A 24,985-nucleotide genomic window follows, 5' to 3' on the forward strand; every position below is an offset into this window, starting at 1 on the left:
ACCCATCAACGTGGAAGGAGCCTTGGTCCACCCAGACGTCCCAATTCTCTTCCAGAGTTCGAACTCAACTGACCTGAGCCCAACACCCAGCCTCCTAAGACAAGAACGTAATTAGGTTTCTGAGGTTTAACCTTCTTGCCTGCATTAAAGCTAAGCGTCACACTGAAGCCGTCTGCTGTCACAGATCACAAGGTCTCTCTTCCAGTGACTGGCACATAGAACCCACTGTTGTTGACAACAAGCAACTATTGTTATCACATCATCATCACCACCACTACCACCACCACCACCATCCTTGGGGCCTGGCATTTTCACCCCTGGAAAGGGCTGGTTTGGAGGCTTCTGCTAAGGGACATTTTCTGGATAATTCATGGATGGACCACATAAGACCAGTCCTCAGTTCCTCACACACAGCTTAATGACACTGGAAGAACTCGGCATCAAGTCCAGTCTGACCACCTGGTAATCGTGTCAACCCTCGCGAGTCACTTAACCGGTCTGAGACTCCGTGACCTCATCTGTAACACGGGAATCATACTGACACCTCCCTCCTGCGCTTGCACAAGTGTCAGCTGAGATGACAAATGAGAACGCAGTTTGGGAATCTTAAAACACCCTCCCATGTCCTTCCACACCGTAGCTGTCCCTCTGTCATGTGGTAAATGTCTGACTCAGTTCCATTCTGGGTGAAGTCAGGCGGTGGGAAAAGGGCGTGCAGAAAAGGAAAATGGCCTGGCCTCATCCATGTTCTTAAAGCGTTGGGAAATCTGGACTCTGTACTAGGAATCCAGACAGCGGGATGGAACCTTCTGCCCCAAGAACAGTTATAATCCCATCACCATCACCCCATCAAAACCATCCTCAACTTCTAGGGGCTTCCCTGGCGGTCCAGTGGTTAGGACTCTGGGCTTCCACTGCAGGGGGTGCAGTTTCAATCCCTGGTCAGAGAACTAAGATCCCGCATGCCATCTGGCGCGGCCAAAAAAAAACAACCGAAAAATCCATCTTCATCTTCTAGAGAAAACCAAACCACAATCGCTTGCTCTCCCACAATCACGGTACGCTGGAATGACCCAGATACCGACCACTTTCTACTTGGGGGAGGACTGGGCTGTAGCCACCTGGACCCCCATGGCATCCCCATCCTAATGACCCCTCCCTGGGCCGCCTCAACGGCTGCCCCCTCGTCCCGGAACAGGACCCCTTACCTGGGAATCGCCGGCGGATTTTCGGACACTCATGTGAGCAGTCTCAGGAGGGAGCGTGGGGGTCCCCGGCGTGTGGTGTCCATTCACTGCGGGGACAGAAACACGGCTCAGAGGCTGCGCTGGCCACAGACAGGCCCCTCCGACCTTGCAGACCACGGGGGCAGCTGCAGCCCCTTCTCCCCCCTCACTGCCTGGTTCCGAGGGGTCATGCATGGCCAGGACCACCTCTTAGGATCTCATCCGTATCTGCTGAGCTGGAGGTGGGTTGAGAGCATCTCTCTAATCCCCAGCACCCAACTACCTCTCTCCTGGGGGACCAAGTTTCTTTTCCAACCAGAGAAGAAAAGCAAGATGCTTAGTAGGAGGTGAGGTCATCACCGTCCAACAGCCATCGCTGAAAACACCTCAGCAGCTGTGGTCACGGGCGCTGATCAAGGGTCCAATCTCTCTACAGAGTCAGATGGCCCCACCCACAGCTTCCTACAAATCCTGCCCCCGCCCCGCCTCCAAGGAACTTCTTCCTGAGGACCTTCTCACCCTCACCCACTGTAACGTAAGTGTAATGGAAAGAGAACGGGTTTCACTGGTTTCCATGAAATTTGGTTTTGCCATTTAATAGCCAGGGGATCATATGATATCCTTCTTGAGTCCCAGTTTTCCTAAAGTCTAAAAAAAAAAAAAAAATTCAAGGCTCTAAAACTCCATCCCTATGACACTCACTCACGCTCCCAACATGAGCTGATACACCTGCCCTTCAAGGGGGGGATGGGAAGCTCTGGTCTGTAGCATTTGCCAATTTCTGTGGCCTCAAGGCTCCCATCGGGGCTGATTTGAAGCCCCCATTGGGGCTGATTTGAAGCCCCCGACGCTGCTGCCTGGTCCTGACATCACACATACACACCGCAGCCCATGCAGCCTCAGTTCCCAGAGGTGGCGCTGCCCTCTCACGGATATAGTTACGTGAGCCTCAGCTTCTGTATCTGTAAAATGGGGACAGTTCTACCTAGTCTCTCTCTACTTTGTTGGGATGAAAATCCAACGAGACAATAACTGCAAAAGAGGTCTGTAAAGTTACAGAGTACTTCATGAACAGAGAGGGGAAGGATGGAGAGAGGGAAGGCCACTGCTTCTGTTCCTGAATCTCCTGGCCTTGAACCCCAAGCCCGCATTGATCTCTGGACACCAGGAAAGCATGCCTTCCTCATGCCCCAGGCCTGGAGGATTTGCTACAACACAGACAACTACAGGCCGGCCTGGAGAAAGATGCACAGACCCACGTCCAGCTCTTGGTGGTTCTTGCTGACACCACCCTGCAGGGAGGGAGGAGGTGAAGGAGAGGCCGAAATTACTACCACCTACCCATTCACAGAGCAAGGGCTGGGGGCAAGCAATGGGGTACGAAGGCCACCCCATGGAGAACCTTTTTCATGCTGGGGAGTGCCCCCCATTCTCCCCCAACTGCAGCGAAAAATCCAGGGCCACCTGTGAACAGAGGTGCACTCAGCAGATTCTTGTGGGTAGCTGGGTTTCTCCCGATCTGCCTGTTGGCCGGACACTCCGGAAGAAGGGTGGGCACAGACACACCAGGACAACAAAACACTGGCCACAGAGCTGGCCCCCAGGGCAGTGGCTTAGGGACACAAGGAGAAACAACAAATTAACCCCATGTGGCCAGCCACGCTCCTGGTCTACACCCAGGGCCCTCAAGAGGCTGCTCAACTGCTGATTCTATCCAGGAATCCTCTAGATAAAAGGGGGGTGAGGAGGGAGGGCCAGGATTCCAAGGGCATCAGAGAAGCTATGGCTGCCGAGCAGAATCTACTCAGGTCAGCACAGGCCATGCCAGGAAGGGCACTAGACTGCTGATAAATACAACCCACAAGGCAGGCAAAACATTGGAGAAATTTTCCTTATCAAGGAGCATAGGGCTGCAATAGATAAAACACAAATGCTGGAGAACCTAAAGACAACAGTAGGAAATCTTAACATACTGCTTTCAGTCTAGGACTGATTCGTGAACAAAAGTCAGGATGTGGAATATCTTAGTAATTTAATTTAAAAGGCTGATTGAACTAGATGGATTAAACAGCATACCTTATAAATAGAGATAATATCTTTTACCAAGAATCCATGCAACATAAAAAAAAAAAATGTTGGGCCTATTTAAGCCACAAATAAAGTATTGATAAATTGCAAAAGGCATAAATAACACAAGGCACATTCTTTGACCAGAAAGCAATAAAAGTAGATACTAATAATGAAAGAACAAAATATACAAGGTCCTCATCCCCCCTGACTCCCAAACACTTGAAAATTTAAGAAAACACCCTCTTAAATAATCTCAGGTCAAAGAGGAATTTAAAACTATAATTATACAATATTTTGAAAATAATGAGGAAGAACCTATCAAAACAAATGGGATAGGGCCTGCATTATATTTGGAGGAAAATCCATAGCCTTAATTATTTCATTACCAAAGCCAAGAGAATAAAAATAAACAGACTAAACATTCAACATAAGAAATCAGAAAAAAAAATTTTAAGCCAATAAAATAAATCAAAGGAAAACATGAGAAAAGGATATAAATGTGGCAAGAGAAATTAATGAGTTAGGAGACAGGATAACATTTGCAACCCTGGCTGGTTCAGGGCAGGTCAGTGGTGAAGGGGAGTGGTGACTAACAGTGATTAAAAAAGGCAAATCAGCCTAATTTGAGAGTGAGAGAAAACACAAATGCTTAGAATTAGGAATTAGAGAGCAAACATACGCACGGCAAACAGACTTGAGTTTTTTTTTTAATGCAAGAGCATATTATTTATAATTCTATGCTAATAAATACAAAACTTTCCATAAGATTCAAATGATCAAAATGGTTTCAAAGGATACCAGAAACACCAAAATGAGTAAAACCTTTGAAAAATGACCTCCCCTCCAAAAGGCACCAGACCCAGATGGTTTTACAGGCAAACTGGTTCAAACTCTTAAAAGAAATACATAGGCCCAGACTGCACAGTACAGAAACACCTGGTGAGTTTCCCAGTTTATTATACAAAGCCAGCATCTCCCTGATCCTAAAATCTATCAACAACCAAAATAATGCAACCACAGTTCAGTTGATTACGAAAATGGAATACGTAAGTTCTTACCTGAACAGGCCTTAGTTTAGAACCAGTCACTACCTTTGATGGTGCTGGGTCCCTCTAACCCAAGGTGGTCCCCATCTTCTTGAGGGCAGAGGCTGCCCTTCCGACCCCCGCCTTCTCCTTCCACAGCACCTCAAAAGTGCACCCTCAACACACCCTTCTCCTATTTGGAGCCTCTCCCAGCCTGGCAGCCCCCATGCTAACGGCTGCTGGGAACCATCTAACGCAGTGGCATTTGCCCCTAATCCATCCTCTTGTTCTCACTTCAGTTCTGGTCTGTCAGCTGTTGGCTAATTACCGCTCATGTCAAAACAATTACTGGGAAAGGAAAATCTAATTTTCCATTCAACCATTTCTCCCCATACAGCAGCTCTCCCCTGACACCCTGTCTCCCTGCACTTTACTTCAACAGTTCCGGCACCTCCGGAAAAGTCCTCCGTGGGGATCTGAACAGTTACAGCTACCCACGACGGTCCTGATGGGCACTCCCCCACCGCTGGGCCCTCGGCTTACTGAGGGTGAGACCCAAAACAAACAAGGCCAGGGGTGCGTGCTTTAGAGGCCTCCAGCCTCCCGGGGGAAAAAATAAAATATGGTCAAGGATCACTCATAACCATAAGGACCATAATTCAGTTGGGGATACAAAAAAAAACCGTAAAATCCCAAATTCAGCTGTTTTTAAGATAAGAAAAGGGAACAGAAAGCTCTATCTAGTAACTTCAGTAACTTCAAATACAAATATAAAAACACACACGCACACATTTCATTCCTCTTTATGGGCAGTTAAACAGACAAAGAGAGGGCTTGGGAGATACACAATGAGAGAAGGGGCCGGATATTTGGTACAAAGAAGTCATTTGCTGGGGGCGGGCGGCAGGCGGAGGGGATAAAAAACGGAAACTAAGAAGACCAACAAAGAGTTGCCAGCGTCGTTCGTGGCCCAGACCTCACCCTCCCTACAGCTCTGACCCCATCGCCCAGCTCCAATCCGCCCTGTAAGACAGTCCATCCTCCAAGCCCCACTGTCTAGGTTCTGTTCTCTAAAAAACTCCAAAGACAAGACTTTCTTCTTCCAAACAAGAAAATCAGCTCTGGACACCTTCCTTCTGCCTCCTGTGGGTCCAGCCTCATCTCCCCTTCTCTCTGGAATAGACGAGTAACTTCCTTCCTCAACTCAAAGAAACCTGGGAGCTCCAGGGCCCTTGTTCTGGAAATCCTTCTTCCCTCCCTGCTACGACATTTAAGCCTGGCGGAACGGAGTCCCTCCCCAGGCAAGTGATGCAACCACCAATTCTGCAGGACGTTCCTTACAAGTGTTCTGCAGTGACAGTAAAGGGCAGGGTCTGACGGCGCAAAGAGTTTGAGACAAATGCCCCCTGTTGCTTGGTTTCTTTACGGTAGGCTTAAAATATGCTGACATGCTCTGTGCATCTCAATCAAGGCAGCAGTGTGGTAGTCCACACTTACATGGACAAAGGACCCGGATGGGGGTGGGAAAAGCAGTGGGTACCGTGGAACCCACTTTGGGAAACACAGCCGGGGTTGCTGGAAAGCATGTTTTGAAGTCAGGCTACCAAGGCAAACACCAGAGCCAGATCTGTACTCAGCACCTCTGAAGGCACAGTAGGCACCATCCCTGCCTCACTGCCCCACCACGCCCTGTGGGGCCTTGGAAAGATGCTCTTCGTCGTATTCACCTTCCCAGGTGTGTGCTGCGTCTGCTGGGGTCTGCTTAGGGGAGTGGTTTTACATTTATAGCCTTCTGGCCTGGAAATCCTTCTGGTCTTGACATTTCTGTCTGGCTACCCAATCCCTGTTGCCTCCCTGGTTGTCTAAGATGTAAACTGTATTCCCCCAAAGAGAACTCACAATACATGTGTCCGTGGGTGTGAAGGGTTGGCAACCTGCATCTATTCTCCAGGGCGTCAAAGGTTAAACAGGCCTTTGTAAGGGCCCCTGGGGCCTCAGCCAACAGGCACATGTTCCTAAAGGAAAAGGCGGCCCCCTATGGCCTTCCCTGGGGTCAACAGTGATTCCTAGTTGAGGGCCATGGCAGCCACTCTGGGCCTGGTAACTTGCTAACGCTGCAGTAGATGAGAGTCCCCGTTTGCTCCTATGTGGGAGTAGCCGGGGCTTCCTGATCTGGAGAAGAAAGTGTGTGGGTGAGGGCCCTGGGCTCTGGAGCCCCTTTCCTGGGGAGCTCTGCTCAGGGGAAGCACAGCTGTCTGTCTGCACAGACTCCAGACTCAAAGGCAGGCCCTCCCTGATCAACATCAGAACTCACTCCCCTGTGATCTGGCTTCCCTGGAGGCAGGCTGTTTCTCCAAGAATGAGCCCTCAGCGGAGTCAGGCCCCAGGCCAGGCAAAGCCAGCCTCGGAACCCAGGTTTCCCCGACATCTCCACTCCCAGGGGAACTCAATAAGAGACAGATTTCCTCCATCCCAAAGGGAAACACAAATGCAAACTTAACGCACGTCCAGGCCCAGAAGCTCAGAAAGGAACTTACTCTCCATAACTGCCCAGCCCCATTAGTCACAGGTGGCTATTCAAATTCTAACAAGTGAAATTTAAATAGAATCTAAATGCAGGGTGGTACCCAGGATGGGATCCTAGAACAGAAGGAGGACAATACTGGAAAAATTGATGCAATCGAATGAAATCTAGTTTAGTTAATAATACTGTACCACATTGATTTCTTAGTTTTGACAACTGGACCGCGGTTATGTAAAAGGTTAACGTTAGCGGAAACTGAGTAAAGGGTATATAAGAACTCTCTGTACTGTCTTCACAATTTTTTTGTAAACCTAAAATTATTCCAAAATTTGAAAAGTACTTAGTTAAATAAAATTAAAAATTCATTCCTCAGGCAGAGTAGACACATCTGCTGGCCAGTGGCTACCATACCGGATGGTGTAGATGTAGAACATTTCTGTTAGCGCAGAAAGTTCTAGGGGACAGAACTGGTCTATGGTGTCATCTGGTGTTACCCAGTAACGCGTAACATGAAAATCCCAGAACCTCATTTTTCACTCGTATTTTCTTTCCATATGCCTGTTACTATTTCTCTCCATATAAATCATTACTGTTACAGTGTATGTTAAACTGGCCCAGAGAAGGTGTTTAACACGTGCTGAATAGAGCCTTCGGTATTCTGTTTGGGTTTCAAGTTGACTTACGTAGACCTGCCCCAGAAAGCTGGCATTAAATGGCTCCAATAAAGTTACTGAACAAACACAGCTCCCACTGTGATCTGAGAGGAAGCCACGTAGGGAAAGTTCTGGGCCCAGTGCGGACCCCAACATTCAGAGAGTGGAATCCCATTTGTGGTGGGCACTGGGTGTGTTTCCAGATCTCTCTCTCCAGCTGGTAACCTGGCTGGCTGTGCTTCAGGCATCCGACAAACCTGCACTGAGAAGAACGAACCGGTCCTGTTCATGGGTGGCCCTTCCAACTCTCTCCAGAAGCTCGACTCAAAAGTAACCCTGAGCCCCACGGGTGAACCCTCCACCCCTCTGCCTCCTCAAAGGGGACCTGCCTAAGCTTGGCTTGGCTGGGTTCATTTGTGGTTCCCGCCCACATTCTTTCTGACCTGTTTTTCCATGATCTTCAGGAACGACCATATGGGATGCTTGTAGTCAATAAATGTGGTCAAGTTTTCCTTCCGCATCGTCCTTACCCCTCCCGTCTCCTCGCAGGGAACCCCCAACCCCACCACTGCTAACCAACTGCTTCAAGAAGGCAGCTTCCCAGGAAGACAAGACACTTCCACTGCATTTCACTCTCACCCCCATCCCAACCATCACGCTCAGAATGAAATCCCAACAACACCTTCCTCTGGTCCCTGCTGACTCCTCTCCCCTCATTGCCTACCACGCTCCCTCTTGACCCCCACACCCCAGCCACACTGGTCTGCTTTCTGTTCTCAAACATGCCAAGGTCACTCCTGCCCCAGGGCCTTTGCACTAGCTGTTCCTTGGCCTAGAATACTCCACCACCACCCCACACACATACCGTCTTCTCCTTGTCTTTAAAGCTTGACCGAAACGTCACTTCCTCACTGAGGCCACCCCTCACGCCCCAGTCACACACTCTGTCCTGCTGTCCATGCAACGAACATCTGACGTATTCCGTGTCTGCTTGTTTGTCCAACTCTGCCACTAGAATGTAGGTTCCCGGGAGCAGGGACCACACAAGGACTGGCTTGTCTGTGGCTGTATCCCCAATACTCAGAACAATGTCTGGCATATTTTTTGAATGAAAAGGTTTGCAAGTCCACCACTGTTGCTTTGCAGAAGCAGGAGCAGAACAAAAGAGGCTGAGATCCAGGGCCCTGAGTGGTCTCCAGGCAAGGCGCCCACAGCCCCGGGAGCCCAAGGATGAGGACAGTCAGCTTTTGAAGCTACCTCATGTCTTCATCAAGTCTATTTCTCTCCCCACAATGAAATTCAATCTCCTGAAAGCTGCTTATAAAACTGAAGGAAAGAATGGCTGGAAAAATCCTAGTGCCCCGCCCCCCTGTAGAGAGAAATACCAACACAGTTATTCTTCTATTCTTTAGACAGAAGGTTCAGTTCAAAAACCAGAAAAGATGATGGCAAAATACCTCGGATCCTGCTATACCCTCACAGGTGGGTTCTCTTCGCTTCCATCCCAGAGGGTGGATGGAGAGTTGACACGTGTGTTCACGCCCCAGGGTAGAGAGGACCACAAATCAAAACCACGGAGGGCTAGACAGGACCTCAGCCATGGTCTTCCTCCCATTTATAAATGGGCAAAGTGAGGCCTGGCAAGGAGAAGGGCTGTGCCCCAGGCCCCTGTCTAAGGAGCTGCAATTTCACAAACCTAAGATGTCACTGACTGTTAGAGGCACCCTTATTTTAAGTACTGCTGAGAAAGAAAAAAAAAAAAAAAAGATGCTTCCAATTAGACTAGGATACACCATTGATTTCCAAGATACTAAAACTGGGAAACAAAACGCGGGTCTGAGAATCGATGAGCTGGGGTCCTGCGTGTTTCGCGGCTGCTTCTCACTGTCATGGGTTGGCGTCCATCATCCGACAGAGAGCGGTGCTGAGCCGAGGTTCTGAGTCCTTCTAGAACAGAGCTTCTAACCCCGGCACTGCTGACGAGCGGGGCTGGACAGCCCTTTACTGTGGGGCCGTGTCGTCCCGTGCATTGTAGGATGTCTGGCAGCATCCCTGGCCTCTACCCCCCAGACACCTGTAGCTCTTCCCCACACTGGTGACAGCCACGAATGTCCCCTGAAGGCAAAATCACCCCTGAGTTGACAACCACTGCACTGGAGCCAGGGAGGCTTAACAAGTATGTACGTGTGATGCAGACAGACACACACAGGGACAGAAGCACCAAGTTAAACGGGGTCTTCAGTTCAGGCCTTCTCTGAACTGATGTGTACTCTCCAAAGGGGAAGAGAGTAGACAGGATTTCCAAATGTCTTTGACTACAAAGCCCTTTCTCGCAGAGAAATGGACAGACTTGGGATCCCAGGGACGTGGGACGCAGGTGCCCTAGGCCCCTGGGGGTCCACCTAAGTCTGTCTAATGCCTTGGCCACCTTGGCAATTCTCATCCCTGGACCTGACCCTCTCCACCATCTCCCACCTTTCTCAGCCCCTCAGAGCCCCGGCACCCGGCGCAGTGCTGAGTTATCGCGGCTCTCGCGCTAGACGTGAAGGCAGGAATTTGTCACGCCGGGGCCTCCGGGCTGGTGACCTGAGCCAGCGCCTCCCAGGCCTCCTTCTGGGGGATGGCCCCACCAACAGGATGCTGCTGGGGCCAGTGACAGTGACAACAGGCTTTGGAGAGGTGACACCACTGACCCAGAGGGCAAGTTCCCTAACCAGCCCCAGCAGCCCAGCGTAGCAAGCTGTGCAGGATGGCAGGCTGGGCCACTGTCACCTGTCATCTCACATGACCCAGCCTCCCCCTGCCTGTATCATGGCCCTGTCCTGCTCCGTGGACCCCTCTGGCCGGAAAAGACAGCTGGGTTTTCTTGCTAGCGTCTGGGTGGCCTGGAGCCAGCCAGGATAGAGGGCCACACCTCACATTATTCACACTAGCATTTCTATTGTTAAAAAAAAATCACAAGAACAGCAACAAAAGACAAGGCATCGAGCCAGGAAATGCCTATTGTCATATGACAGCTAGGAAGGCCGAATGGCCCCATTTCTGAGGACTTGGTCTGAGAATGTAGCACTGGCTGCACCCCTAGGAAACCAGGAGGAAATGCCCCATTTCCCTGCCCCACAGGGGGTTCCTTTTTTAAAATTTTAACCAAAAAAATATGTGTGTGTGTATACATGCATATACACACACACAAATATAAATAAAAACATTTTAAAAGCCTAGAAGAACTTTCCGTGGGAAGCACCTCCCCAATCCCCTCTCCCAGACCTCAGCTGATTCTCCAGGTCTATTCTGCCACCACTTGGGTTCTGAGTTCTGTGGCTGGCGGTCTTCACAGCCCTAAATAATGTGCTTGGATCCCACTTTGACTTCTCAATGGTGGAAGAGACTGAAAGACACCCCACTGGGAAAGGTGAGGCCTGACCCACTCACACTGCACACCGCTCCCTTCCCAATCCAGGGTTTAAGAGTCCTCTTATGACTTTCACCTCTTCCTTTGGTTTCCTGTGATGCGTTCGGTAAATTATTTGCGTTCCAAGCAGGGTACGAGGCTCTCATCTCCCCTCCCCTCCACGTGAGCACAGGAGGTCACTGCTTTTGCCCAACCCCCCTCCCCCAGCCCATGCCTCCCCTCCCCTGTCCCACACTGTCAATGCTACTGATGTTCAAATTCCAGGTTTACACACCACATTTGTGAATTCACTCAAAGCTGAGGCCAGGCTCCATTTGGAGACTGAGGAGTCCACGAAAGCAAAGGAGAGACAGAGGCCCCACCTCAGGGAGCTTACAGTCTGGGGTGGGAGAGTGACGACCAACAGGGAGGGGTACTCTGAGGACAGTGAAACAGCAGGAAGCGGGGATCCAGAGTGATGGGAGAGGACTCTAAATTGAGCCATCAAGGAAGGCTTCTCGGAGGAGGTGGCATTTAATGCAAGGTCTAATCCACAAGAAGTCAGAAGGTGTTCTCCCCACTGATGTGTCCTGCAACCCACCTCCTGGGATCCCAGAATGAGATGTCTCCTAAGAGTAATAAACCCTCCACTTATTATAGGAATGTCTACCTTGACCACCTCTGCTTCATTACCTACGATGATGGAGAACTCATATCCTTGCAAGGAATGCATTTGCTTTCCAGACATTCGGTTTGAAAGCTGCCCTGTAATCACCTGCCTCCTTAACTCCTATTCCTTGAGGCCTTCGGGAACCACGTGGAGCAAGTCTGTCCCCGGTTTGGGTCCCTACACTGGCAGACAGCTAAGAGCTCTGGCGCTTCACCTCACCCAGCCACGCCCCCACCTCCCTAAGCACCTGAGAGGGAGTGAGAGGGACCAGAGCTGCTGCCGGCACTAGCAGGGTGTTACCATCCCACGGGGCAACAGGCTACGGGGCCTCCAAGCCCTCTAGACCCCTCCCTAGGTTTGGCCCATACGATCCGCAGCCAGGTTTCAGACCCAGGCTCCAGAGCCGTGGCCTCCCCCTTGAAGGTGTGTGTGGTTCCCAGCCGGCCCCCAAGGTGCCCCGAAGTAGCGCGTGGACGGTACCTGTCAGAGGCAGAGAGCTTCTGTGAGGGCCAGGGCTGGCTGGAATCCCAGGAGAACTGCTGGGGCGCTCCCAGGTGGTCTCTAGTCAAAGAAAGAAAAAAACACAATCGCACTGAGAATTTGCTGGGGCAGAAGCTCCGTGTGTCACAGAGCAGAACTGGGCCACCTCCTTCCCTAAACCTGGGAAGCAGGCGACCGCCTCCTGCTCCCATATCCATCTCCTCTCCTGCCTTCCCATGACAACAAAGCTTCTCTTCGCTGGGGACCCTTCTCCACGCAGCTGGGACCAGAAGGAGGTGGCCTTCTGGCTGGGATCCTGTGAAACAGTCCCCATTGCCCCTCTCCTCCTCCGAGGCTGCCAACTCGTGCATCTCCACTTCGGTCCCTCGTCCTGGAACCCCAGCTGTCGACCGGGTATCACTCCTCAAATGCCCACTGTCATCTGAAACCCCAAAGCCCAGAGGAAGGAGCCCTGGCCGGGGGTCTGTACAGAGACCTGTACAGTGATTTCCTTCCTGGTTCTACAATTCCATGTCTCGTGTGAATTACAGCGGCTGTGTCTGATTGGACACTTCTCTCTCTTCCAATACCCAGCCAGAAATAAAGCTAATACTGCAGCTATATATGATCATCCCCCGAACGCTACTTTACCCATTTCACTGCTGTGAGCAGAGACTTCCCATAAAATTATCTAGTGATAAAAATAATACTTTCTCACTATTTACAACGTGGTGATGTAGAAAAAAGTGCAAAGAAGAAAAAGTATCACCCATAATCCCACAACTCGGAGGTCATCACTAAACATTTGGGTACCTGTGTGTTGATTTGTTTTCTAGGCGTATGTACACCTTTGGAACAAAACAAAATCATACTGTACATTCTTTTCACCTATGGACTTCTGTGGGTATCTTTCCAAAACCATTAAAAGGGCCGGATAGCACAGGGGTTAGGATCTATTAACAGCAGTGAGTCTAGAGCCAGATGCCTGGGTTTGAACCCCAGCTCTGCCTCTCACCACCAGTTTAACCTTGACCAAGGTAATTGTCCCCTTGGTGCCTCGGTTTCCCCTCTGTAAAATGAGATCAATAATGGCATCCACCCAAGGCAGCTGTTGTGTTCATGCCAAATGCCCATTTATAAGCTTTTAGCATGAAGTTATTTTTAAAGTTAGTCCAATATATGGATATGATATTTAGTCCAAAATTCTATTACTGAAAATTCAATTGTCTCAAATATTTAAAGCAAAAACTAGCACAATCTTTCAATGGTTTCTGTGAATTAAGATTCGAGAGAACTGGGGTTTTCCCTCAGTTCCGACTCTTATCTGCTGTGCAGCCCAGGGCAAGTCACGCTACTCCTCTGGCCCTCCGATTCTTCATCTAAAGTGAAAGGGTTGGGCTGACTGGTCCTTTAGGCCCCAATACTCTTGCCCCCCAGCTTTGATTGGTGGTCTCAAAACCTTAAGATCTACTGTTTGGGTTTTAGGATCTTATGGCTCTAGGAGTCGGGTGGTAATACGGTCCCTTCATGTCTTAAGGGAGAGAAAAAGGAGGGTGAACAAGGCAAGCAGCAGGGACGATGTGACCAGGAACAAGAGAGCAGAGGGGTCTTCCAGGAGGGGTGACCAGAGGGCAGCCTCAGTGGCCTCCCTGGAGGAGGAGGGACACTCGGGCTGGTGCTGAGAGCACCAAGACTTGGAGAATCTACATGAAGACCACCAGACTGCTCTGAGGCCGAGGGCAGTGGAAAGCATCCTAGGCCTGGCCGCTCATGAGCTGAGTGACCTTTGGAAGCCACCTAACCCTGTGTTTTGTTTTTCTCAACTGTACAAAGGGGATAAAAATGGTACCTAAATAGGGTTGTAATAGCATGAAATGGGTTATTACCTGTCAGGTGCTTAGGATGACAGGGGCACACAGTAAGTGCCTTATCAGGGTTAAATAAAGCAAACAGACTAGCGAGGCTGGATGTTTGGGGGGAAAACATCCAGAAATGGGGGGAAATTCAGATGAGAAATGGGGGGAAATTCAGATGATTAAACAGCCTTCCAACAAAGTGAGGTGGGCTCCAGCAGAGACCAGATGCGGCCTGCAGCCTCCGTCTCCTTCCTAAAGAGGCTTCTCTTCCGCCCGCTGGATCAGCCCCACCCGGAGGCCACACTGCTGTCTCCACATCCACAGCGCTCAGCTCAGACTCTCCCCTCCAACCCAGCCCCCTGGGGCTCCGGGGACCAGCCTCCACGGCTTCACCAGCTCCTCCCGGGTCCTACCACCCACATGCAATCAGTTCCTGGGGCCTGGAGGTGCCCCCTCCATCACTCTCCTCACCTCCTCTCCACCTCACCCCTAACGTGTCTCCCCACTCGGGATCAGCGCGCACCTGGAGAATCCCTTGCGGCCTCCTTTCCAACAAGGCACAGAGGACAAAGTCCAAGCTTTGTCATCCCCACGCCCACCTCTCGGCCAGCGAGGCTCCAGCACAGCAACCTTGTCTGTCTGTCCAGATTGACCCCCACCACTGACCTCACTCCAGCCCAGGTAACTCACTTGCTGGTCTCGGAACATGTCTTTGCTCCGATTGTTTACACACCCTCACCACCTCCTGCCCCCACCATCCCTGGATGTCAGGATCGTGTTCGTTTGCCAAGTTCCAACTAAAACGCCTCTTCCTCCATGCAGCCTTCCCAGCGGACCGCAGGAGAAGGCTCTGAAAGCACAGGGAGATACTGCCTCCAGTCAGAGCCACGCTCTAGACGCTGGGGCCCGAAGGAAGGCCCCTTGCCCTGTGCTTGCCGTCCCGGGTCACTCATAGGCCCCCAGAGGCGGGAATCCCTTCTCCTGTATCGCATCTCGCTATCCAACCTCCGCCAGGACTCCATCAGGGACAATGCAGACGCCTGAAGGGTTCCGCCCAGCCCACCTCCTGGTCTTAGTCAGCTCTGGTCAGCCCAAAATACAACGCCACTGTGAGCCTGGGGCAGGCCAGGCGGACATCTGGAGAGAGCCCCCGGGGCTCTGGCTGAGTGACCTCATCGGCAGCAGGAAAAATCACCCCAGATGACCACACCACACACAGGGAGGAAACCATTTCCAGGTCTTTTTCAATAAAAGACTCCCTAATCTATTTACAGCACACCAGGCTCCCTGATAGAGCCAAAGCAAAACTGAAGTGGCAGCTCGGGGCTCAAGTTACCCTGGATTGAGGTCCCCCTGCATTCTCTGGGCTTCCATCCTGGGGTTCTAGGTCATTCCAGGTGACCACCCAGACTCGTAACAGTCACTGCCATGCAAGTCCCAAAGGCTCTGGGTGGGGCCAGTGAGGACAGAGTGGAAGGAGTGAGACGCGTGCTTGGAAAACCTCTGACCGTCCAACCCAATTCAGGAGAAACACATTTTTTCCTAAAGGCAACTCTAACTCAACTCGAACCTCTTCCGCTGAAACCAGGGGAGACAGATACACACAAATGAGCTGACTGCTGACGCTGGATCAGATTGGACCAAGGGAGGTTGCTATTCTAGCCATCCACGTGAGAAGCCAGAAATTTCCATTTCCCCATCAGTGGATTACAGTGGCTGCCCCATGTAGAATAAAACTTTTAAAGAGAGAGTAGAGTTGAAAGGTGGAAAGTGATGTAAATGTGATTTCAGAGCACAGACGCCCCTTCCTTAAAATAAGAATAATTATTATTATAATTATTTTTAAAAAACAGTAAGCAAGGCAGGAGTTTTTAACTTTAAAGTCACTTCTAGACTTCGTTTACATCCTTCATGCCTTACAAGGTACGAACTTCCAGTGGGAAAGTCAGTGAGCCCCTGGACCTCATCTGCCTTGGGCAGATCTGTGAGACTTGTCCCCCACCCTTCTCCCCCTCCCCCTCCCCTTCCCACACTCTGCCCCACCCACCAGTGGACTCCTGGCTCATGATTGGTCAGTTTTCTTGGTTGAGTAGCAGCTCTCTGCTGCCCCCACTGGCTATCAGGTGAAATAACCACAGGTACCAGCCTAGGAGGAACTGGGTTCTTGGGTCCTGATCACGCACACCCCGGATGCCCTTGGCAGGGACAGAGCATGTGGAAACAGAAGGACGCAAAAGCTCCTCGCAAACACCCCCTTGCAGGGAATTCCCTGGCGGTCCAGTGGTTAGGACTCTGCACTTCCACTGCAAAGGGCCCGGGTTCGATCCCTGGTCGGGGAACTAAGATCCTGCAAGCCACGTGGGGCGGCCAAGAAAACTTTCAGAATTGCAAGAAGTGGACGTGCCTCCAAAACTGGGACTTTAAAGCACCTCTGTCAAAACTGAAAAATCAAGCAGGCACAAAATTTTTTAAATGACGTCAAAGAATTGAAACACAGGATTAACAAATTCCACAAAAACTGGAGATATGTAGAATCCTGTACCTAACTGAATAAAATATAGTCTTGTACATTTAAACAAACAAACGAAAAAACACAACACCCTCTTGCAGGGGCAAGAACTGCTCTGCAGGATCATCTAGGTCTGATCACCAGTGGGAGGGCTTCTGAGCCTGGGCCAGACCCTGAGTCTCAGGCAGTCTAGAAAGGCTGCACCACGGCCACTGGCCCCAGAATCTAGTCTAGTTCCTGAGCTTCAGCAAACACGGACCCCAGGCTCGGAGACCTGAGGTCTTCAGCGGGAAATGCTGGCTGGAGTCAAGCCGGTGGGGGGGGGATGGGGTAAGTAGGTGGCAGCTAACTCCCCACCAACTCCCAGCCTTCAGGCAGCACACACAGCCCTGGGGCGCTCCCCTGAGCACTGAGGAAGAGGAGAGCTGGGCACACCAGGACTCCACTGGCACAGGAAAGGCAGGAAATGGAAAGGAACCTGGACCGGGTGTTTAAAACACCCCTCAAATATTCTGAGGCAGCCTAGAGATGTTCCTAAGAGCTCAGGTGTCCCACAGACAGAGGTTCGAATCCCAGGTCCACCCCTTACTACTGGGTGCTCGGCCTTGGTTTCCTCACTGTAAAGTGGGGATAACACGACTGCAGCCTCGTGGTCCTGGCATGCACGGTCAGTGGGCACACACAGCTTCCAGCACAGACTCGGAGACAGAGGAAGCCCTCAAACACATTAAACAACAACAGTAATAATATGAATGAAACAAAACCCTCTCCATTCCTTCCTTCCTCCTCTCTGCTTCCCAACTTCCACCCCACCAGCCGCCTCCCTGCCCCATCCTCCTCTTCCTGCCTTCACAGAGCACAGCTCCCAAAGGGAGAGGGAGGGCAGGGCTCCCTCTCGGGGGCTGGGGGGAAGAGGGGCTAGAAGGTCTTTGTTAGCACGTCTGAGCTGCAGGGGGGTCACCGCACAGCAGCCCACAGAATCCTTATGCAACCCTGTGATCCAGGCGGGGCAGGGGCCCTGATGCCCGCTCTACAGATGATACAGAGGCTGGTGATGCCAATGGATGAAGCGGCAGCCCCGTCAGTGCCCCGGCCCTTGGATATTGGCCTGAACCAAGCTTTGGACTGGCTCCAGCTGGCACAAAGGGCCTGGAAGAGCAGGGTGGGGAGCTCCCAGAGAAATTCTAGTAGGGAGGGTGGTCCGCCTGAAACACCCCGAGCCTGTCCTTCCATCCCTTTAGGATCCCCGACATACCAACCTCCTCATACGGTGTAGACTCGGTCAAACACACCGGGAATCCCTGAACTTGGGCTGGGGAATGATGAGGGCTGATGCAACACAGGAAAAAGGGGGTCGTGTCATGGAGCCAACAAGTGTGGGCAGCTGACGGCCAGCTCAGAGATATTACAACCCCTGCTGTATGGCTGAGAAAACTGTAGATGGGTCCCCAGGAGGAAATCTTATCAAATCAAAGCCTGAACACTCAGCATCCAGACCCTGAGCACAACCAATAAGCAAAGCTCCAGGCTTGTTTCCCAAACTCGGTCTCTCATCAGGATCTTTGGGGCCGCCTGCTGAAGCTACAGATTCCCAGACCTTGCGCCCGAAGACTCTGGTTTAGCAGGTCTTGGGTGGAACCCAGAAGCCAGCATTTTAACAAGCAGTCTCAGGGATTAACCAGATGTAAGAAAAACGGGTAGAGTCCATAGTAAAACCATGACGGGAACCAGCCACAGACAGGGAGGTACCCGGATGAGACAAAAAAAAACCCAGGGGAGGGATGAGACATGGGACCAGGCATAGTACGAAGCAAGACGTGCGACAGCAACGCAGGGTAACTTAAGGAACCCTCCAAAATGCCATGTCTACCCCAATGTTCTAAAAATATCAGGTTCATAACATCTGTCCCCAAGAGCCTCTGCTTTGACTTGTGGCTTTGTTATCTATTTTAGTTCCTGAGGGAGCCTTATGAATTACAGTGACTGTCACAAACCCTTTAGCATGACTGATTCCTTAGGGTTTTTCCTAGAATAGGAGCTGATAAAGAGGAGAGGGGAGAAAGCACTGCAGTGAAGGAAGCCCAGAGGGAAAAGGTGTCAGGAGAAGGTGCTAGTGAGTGGGCAGCCTGGAGGAGGAGGCGCTCCAGCACAAAGCCTTATCTTAAGCCCCTGAGGACAAAGTCCTGATTAGGACAAGAAAGATGAGTTTTATGCAGTCCTGGTCCCAGGTGCTTGGCATGGACAGAGCTGACAGGTCAGGGCCAGTAGGATATTCTCAGCTGGAAATCTTGTCAAATCAAAGCCTGGGACACTCACAGCCCTGTGTGCTCCCTGCCAACACCATTTAGGTTTTCTGAGCCCTATGAACAGGCGCCAGGCTGGGGAGGGGCTCTGAGAGATCACAGCATCATACCTGCCCTCAGGGAGCTGACAGCTGGGGAGCTGGATGAGCTCCTTCCTAACTCAGCTGTAACGCGTGCTTTCAAATCCAGTCCTCCCAGAGATGTGCTCTAAGGGCTGGGACTGTATCAAATAAATATATCTCTGTCTCCCTGGCCCCCCGTACAGCAGGCACTCAATAGATGTTTGAGGAATGAATGGAGGCTCAATTCAAAGCAGTGTCAGAAGCAAGTCCAGTTACATTGCCAGTGGCTGACTTTAAAGATGAGTGAGTGAGTGTATGTGTATAGATAAACAGACAACAGAAAGACAAAGAAGGGGCAGGGAGAGCAGACAAATCACCAATTCCCTTCACATAGTATGAAGTAGAAATCAAGCAAGCTGCTCAATCCAAAAAGAGCCCAGAACGTACACAGGTGGGTCACAGAAAAACAATTACAGATGACCAATAAGGAAGAAAAGATGCTGATTCTCACTCAAAATTGGAGAAGTGCAAATTAAGATGACAAGACACTATTTTTTTTCACCCATTGGATCATTTTCTGCTAACTGGCTACTAAAGGAAAAAAGGCAAGTCTGCAGAGAAAAATAGGTATGAAACAAACCCAGAAATGGGCATAAGACATCAGGAGATCCCAGAAACCCAGGACAAACAACGCGGCTGATTTTTCCTTCCGGTCCTTAAGCAGGGGGCTTCTGTGAGATGCTCCATATCCTTCTAATAAAGGTCCTTTTTTCATAAGCTAGTTTGGGTGGGCTTCTATTCCTATAACAAGGTAGTCCCTGCCCTTGGACAGTCCCCCAAATGCATTGCCCTGTAATGGTCAACGCCAGCCCCAAGGCCATTAGATCCACATCTGGAATCTCCTTCCGTGACCAGGCTGAATTGTGACTTCTACACACGCCCCCAAGTTGGACTTCCATAACCTCTCCTGGGAAAAAAGTCACACCGCTGAACGGTTCAGAAGCTTCTCTACCCACGAAGTGGTATTTTCCACCCATACGTCACCTTTTTGTTTTGTTTTCTCAGAAACTCAGCATTTATGGACTTCAATCGCTCTGCACTGCTAATCCAGATTTAGAAGACTTTCCAGTAAAAGGTGTGACTTTACATTTTATAAATAATGCTCAAAATCACTGAGAGTGTTGCTTTTCACAAGCCAGAGGAAACTGTCAGAAAGAGCTCCGGTTATTTTGGGAAATAGGAATAGGCAATCATCTCTCTGAGGTGCGGCCACAAAGGCACTTCCAAGGCCGCTGGATTCCCAAGGAAGGCCGGCCAGCCCCTGAGGCACAAAGAACCAACACTGCAAAACAGGTATAGAAATTCTGGGCAAAATAAGCTCTCCTCAAACATTAAGAAAGGGCATTCCGGGCAGAGAAGACTACACAAAATGGGGAAGAAATGGGTAGAGCTGAATGAAACAAGATTCCTCAGGAAAGTGCATGAGTAAGTTTAAAGAAAAAAAAGCAAAAAAATCAAACAAAGAAAACCCTCTCTGCAAAGAAGCCTGAAAGCCTCATCCAATTAGGGAAATGCTAAAATGCTGGGGACCGAGGCAGCTGCCTGCAACTTTAGAACATATGAGCGTCACCTGGAGGGCTGGTTAAACCACAGATTGCAGGGCCCACCGCCAGAGGGTCAGATTCAGGAGGGCTAGGGTGGGGCCTGAGAGAACAGCATTTCTAACAAATTCGCAGGTGATACTGATGCTGCTGGTCTAGGGACCCTACTTTGAGAACCACAGACGCAGAGAAAGACAAGGACGAACAGCATTCTCTGCAACAGTTCACCCTGCCTCCAGGGGTTGGAGGTAGGGCTATAAAAAATAATTTTTTTTTGGAAAGGTACAACAATCAAACCAACCCACGAACTCCTCCTGACTTGAAAGCATCCACTGCTCACCCCCTTCCTCTGAACGGGTGTTGTTGGCTGAAAACTGCGGCAAATAGTCAAGTTGGCCCAAGAGATGCGGAGAAAGAAAAGTGAACCCCACGGGGCAGATGCTCTGAGAGCAAAGAAGAAATCCTCCCGGACCACAAATGTTTGGGTTGTTATGCAAGCCTCTTGAGGATTTCCTCTCCATCCCTAAAGCCCACTAACTAAGAAGGCTTCACATTTGCACACCTGGTAAGAGGAATTCACACTCTGTGCACAAGAGTTGAGCCAGCTGGGTGGGGACGTGGTGTCCAAAAGCACTGTGTGCTCCCTGGCCCCTTCTGTCCTGTTTCCCAAGGCTGTGCCCCTGTTCTGTCCTCTCCGTACCTTTTCTGCAGTGTCTCCCCCAACAGCACATGTTAATTTTACATACCAGCAGCAGAAAGCAAGTGAAGTCTTTATCCCTGGCAGAGAGGAAGAGAAGGGAGGGGGAGGAGGGGATGGGGGTCTCCTTGACTCCCAGCCCAGAACGCACCTCCTTCTGTGGCAGAGATCACGTGGCCCGGCATCCTTGGATGCTCCTTGCGCCATATAAAAAAGACCGGGGCCCTTTCAGGCTCCAGTTTGTGCATCTCAGCCCCAGAAGGATCCCCGGAATATGAGACCACCGCTCCAGAGGAACCGAGGAGGGTGGGATGTTGTACTGGGGAAGGCGAAGCAAGAGAGAACCTTGGTGCTCAGCCCCCATCCGCTCCTCTATTTCAGAGAAACCAGTTTTATCCTACTTATAAAAGTAATACAGGTCCAGGGAGAAAACACTGGAAAACAGAAAAATCAAAAGAGAAAATAAAAATCCTCCCTAGGGCTTCCCTGGTGGCGCAGTGGTTGAGAATCTGCCTGCCAATGCAGGGGACACGGGTTCGAGCCCTGGTCTGGGAAGATCCCACATGCCGCGGAGCAACTAGGCCCGTGAGCCACAACTACTGAGCCTGCGCGTCTGGAGCCTGTGCTCCGCAACAAGAGAGGCTGCGATAGTGAGAGGCCCGCGCACCATGATGAAGAGTGGCCCCCGCTTGCTGCAACTAGAGAAAGCCCTCGCACAGAAACGAAGACCCAACACAGCCAAAAATAAATAAATAAATAAATAAATAATAAAAATAAAGGAATTCCTAAAAAAAAAAAAAAAAAAATCCTCCCTAATCCCATTGCTCAGAAAGAACCCCTGCGAACAAGTATCTCCCTCCACATCTAAATGCCATGGTGTGTCATGAGAGTGGAAGGCACCCCAGGCAGCAGGAATCAGGGACAGAGGGAGGTGGTGGCCGGGAGCTGGGTCCTGTCTGCATGGCCACAGGGGTCTGTCCTTAGGAAATACAAAGCTTGAAAGGCTTTCCAAAGCAGCCCAACCTTCTCTTTTCAAGATGGGGGCTCAAGACCAGGATGCTGGGACTGCACATAGAATCTGGCTAAACCAGAGAAGAACATGACCTCCAGCCAAGTCCTCTCTGGTATATTCAAGAGAAGCATCAAAAGTATCGGGAAATCAACTGCTTTATTAAGTGTCTCAATTCACATTGCTGTGTGCCTGAAACCAACACAACATTGTAAACCAACTATACTCCAATAAAAAAAAAAAAAAAAAAGTAGTGGGAAATCCACTTAAATGGGGAAGAAAAAAAAAGTGTCTCTTTTCTGCAGCTTGTATTAAAGCCTTCCTGCACGCACATCTCTTGGAATTACCAGAATTCTGGTACCCTGGCAGCTATGCTAAGCCGGAGCTCATACCCCACATTCACTGATAGGCTGGCAATAGGCTGGCAATGCAACAGGAAAGCAGGCCACCCTTCCTGCTGCTGGTGTTAACTGCCCCGCAGGCCAGGTGTCTGAGACACAGATGACAGACTGCTCCTCTCCACAGCAACCTGGAGGACAAAACACTTGTTTGGCTTAGCAGGGCCCAAAGAGACCACAATGGCATGTTACTCTGGGCGTGGGCAATGTATTGGTTTCCTGGGGCTGCCCTAACAAAATACCACGAACTAGGCAGCTTCGACTACAACAGAAATGTATTGTGTCACAGTTCTGGAGGCTGGAAGTCTGAGACCAAGGTGTCAGCAAGATTGCTTCCTTCCGAGAGCTGTAAGGATCTGCTCTAGGCCTCTTTCCTGGCTTCTGGTGGCCTCAGTCATTCCTTGGCTCATAGATGGGCTCTCTTTGCGTCTTCACATCGTCTTCCCTCTGTGTGTGTCTGTCTCTACGTCCAAAACTCTTTTCTTAAGGATCCGACATATTGGATGAGGGCCCAGCAAGCTCCAGGATCTTAACCTGATCGTCTGCAAAGACCCTATATCCAAGGTCACATTCAAGGGTCCTGGGGGTTAGGACTTAAACTTCCTTTGGGGGGTGGGGGGACACAGTTCAACCCATATCAGGCAGCAAAAGGCTGCAGCTGGCTGGGAACAGTAGGAGGCAGGGATGGAGGTCACGCTAACCTATGGAGTTGATCTGGGGGCCAGAAAGTCTGGACAGAGGAGTCCAGGGATTCAGAAGCAGAGGGTCCGGGTCTGTGGCAGGGCCCAGAGGGGGAGCAAGGAACTGGACCACCAGGGACCAGGGGACCACTAAGCCCCAGCCCCAGTGCATGTCCCAGCAGGCAGCCAGGCAGAGCACGAGTGCAGTCAGACTGGTTGTTCAAACAGTGAAAAATTTCTGTACCAGTTGGAAAACTGTTTCTGCTCCGACCTCCCTACCCCAAGTATCCCCAGTCCCCGAGACCCCCGCCCCCATTAGATCCCCACAAGGGCCATTAAGGCTGAATGCCTGGGGAGGGGGCGGGGGGCAGAATCCCCCTCCAGCACGTTCTTCCCTGTGCTGGACCGCTCGGTAACTTCCTCTGCTCTCACCAAATACAGGGGCTATTTCTTCTCGGGCTGGGTACACAGGCGCTAACCACAGCTGGCAAGAGGGCAGCGCGTCACTCAACAGGAAGGTCCAGGAGCCCCGCTGGGTACAAGGCCCAGCCCATGACCTTCCAAGGACAGCAAGACCCTTCAGGGGAGGCTCCCAGAGCCCCGTGCCCAGCCCAGCACCCCGCTGCCGGGGAGCGCACGCAATCAACACTCATCCCGCACGACTAACTTCTCATCCCATCCTCCTCCCACACCTCTTGGAAGAGCACTGCCTACTCCAGAATCCATCTTGGACTGAAATTACAAAAAAGCTGTTCCTCAGCTCCGAGATCTTCCTCCAGTAGTGAAGATCTGATCGCCGGGACACCACGCCAGCTCTCCGTACGGAGGCACGTTCCCCAGCAGTGGTGGGTGATAGAGCACGGCGGTGTGGCGACTCCCCGTTGCACAGGATTTTAGAGCCGGAAGGGACCTTCAGAGGTCTATTCAGGCAGGAAAGAAAATGGACTGCAATCCACGAGGAAAGTCTCCTTTAACAACCTCATCTCCTCCAGGAGGCGTTCTCGAAGCCATGTGTGTTGTGTTCGCCCACACCACCCCTGCAAGGAGCCACCCAAGTGCATAATGAGAGACGGGCACAGAGAAGGCATTGAGCAAACACTTGTGGCTTGATAATCAATTCACGTGGTCCTGGCCCACTCACTTACCAGAATATAACCTACGGATAATTTCCATTTTTGCCAGGAGTTCCACTGACTCCGTGGGACCTAACCCTTTAAACAGCATTGATGGCTATCTCTGTCCAGACTGCCCTTCCCTGTGGACCCCAACTTCCTGCTGCGGCCACATGCTCCCACTGCCGCCCCCCCAGCACACACACAGGCTTTACAGAAGCCCCCAAACGGCAGTGCTTCCTGCACTAATAGGTCGGGTGCACATAAAAGCTCCAGGAATAAGGCAGAGTATGGGATGAGTCTGAAAGTTCTTCTTGAAGTGGACCGGTCAGTTCTTTCTCCCGATTCTTTCATCTCTTGCCTGGTCCCCTTTCATAATCTCTGATTTCCAAGTGCATTTATAAAATAGATTCCTGATTTTATGCCTAATGCCAATTCTTCCCTGCAATACTTGCTGTAAAGCCATGAGGCTATGTCCAAACACAGGTCAAAGCTCAAGGCCCCACAAGTACTGGACATGTAAGATGCCTGCATGAAGCAGACTCGAGTAGAAGAAAAATCAGGAGTGGTGGCAACCTGCTCAGATCCAGCCGGTGGTGTTCAGGCAGGAAGGCGGGTCGCATGTGGCCATACCTCACAATTTTTCAAAAGGAGACAAGTATCTGGGTGGTTATGAAAAACTTCCCAATTTTTCAATGTTGGCAACTCATTCAACATCT

General features: G+C 50.8%; 1 protein-coding gene across 4 annotated transcripts in view; it reads right to left on the reverse strand.

Annotated features, from left to right (window-relative positions):
* Positions 1 to 24,985, reverse strand: part of GAS7 (growth arrest specific 7) — a 204,925-nt gene that overhangs the window by 48,912 nt on the left and 131,028 nt on the right. For all 4 annotated transcript variants that reach the window (XM_082441416.1, XM_082441414.1, XM_082441415.1 and 1 more), the window contains exons 3-4: positions 12,040 to 12,120; positions 1,209 to 1,294 (exon numbers count right to left, since the gene is read on the reverse strand). In XM_082441416.1, coding sequence (XP_082297542.1) covers positions 1,209 to 1,294; positions 12,040 to 12,120 — 167 coding nt within the window. The remainder of the gene's footprint in view (positions 1 to 1,208; positions 1,295 to 12,039; positions 12,121 to 24,985) is intronic.

This window comes from Balaenoptera physalus (genome assembly GCF_965194825.1).
Source record: "Balaenoptera physalus genome assembly, chromosome: 20".
NCBI classification, from domain to species: domain Eukaryota; kingdom Metazoa; phylum Chordata; class Mammalia; order Artiodactyla; family Balaenopteridae; genus Balaenoptera; species Balaenoptera physalus.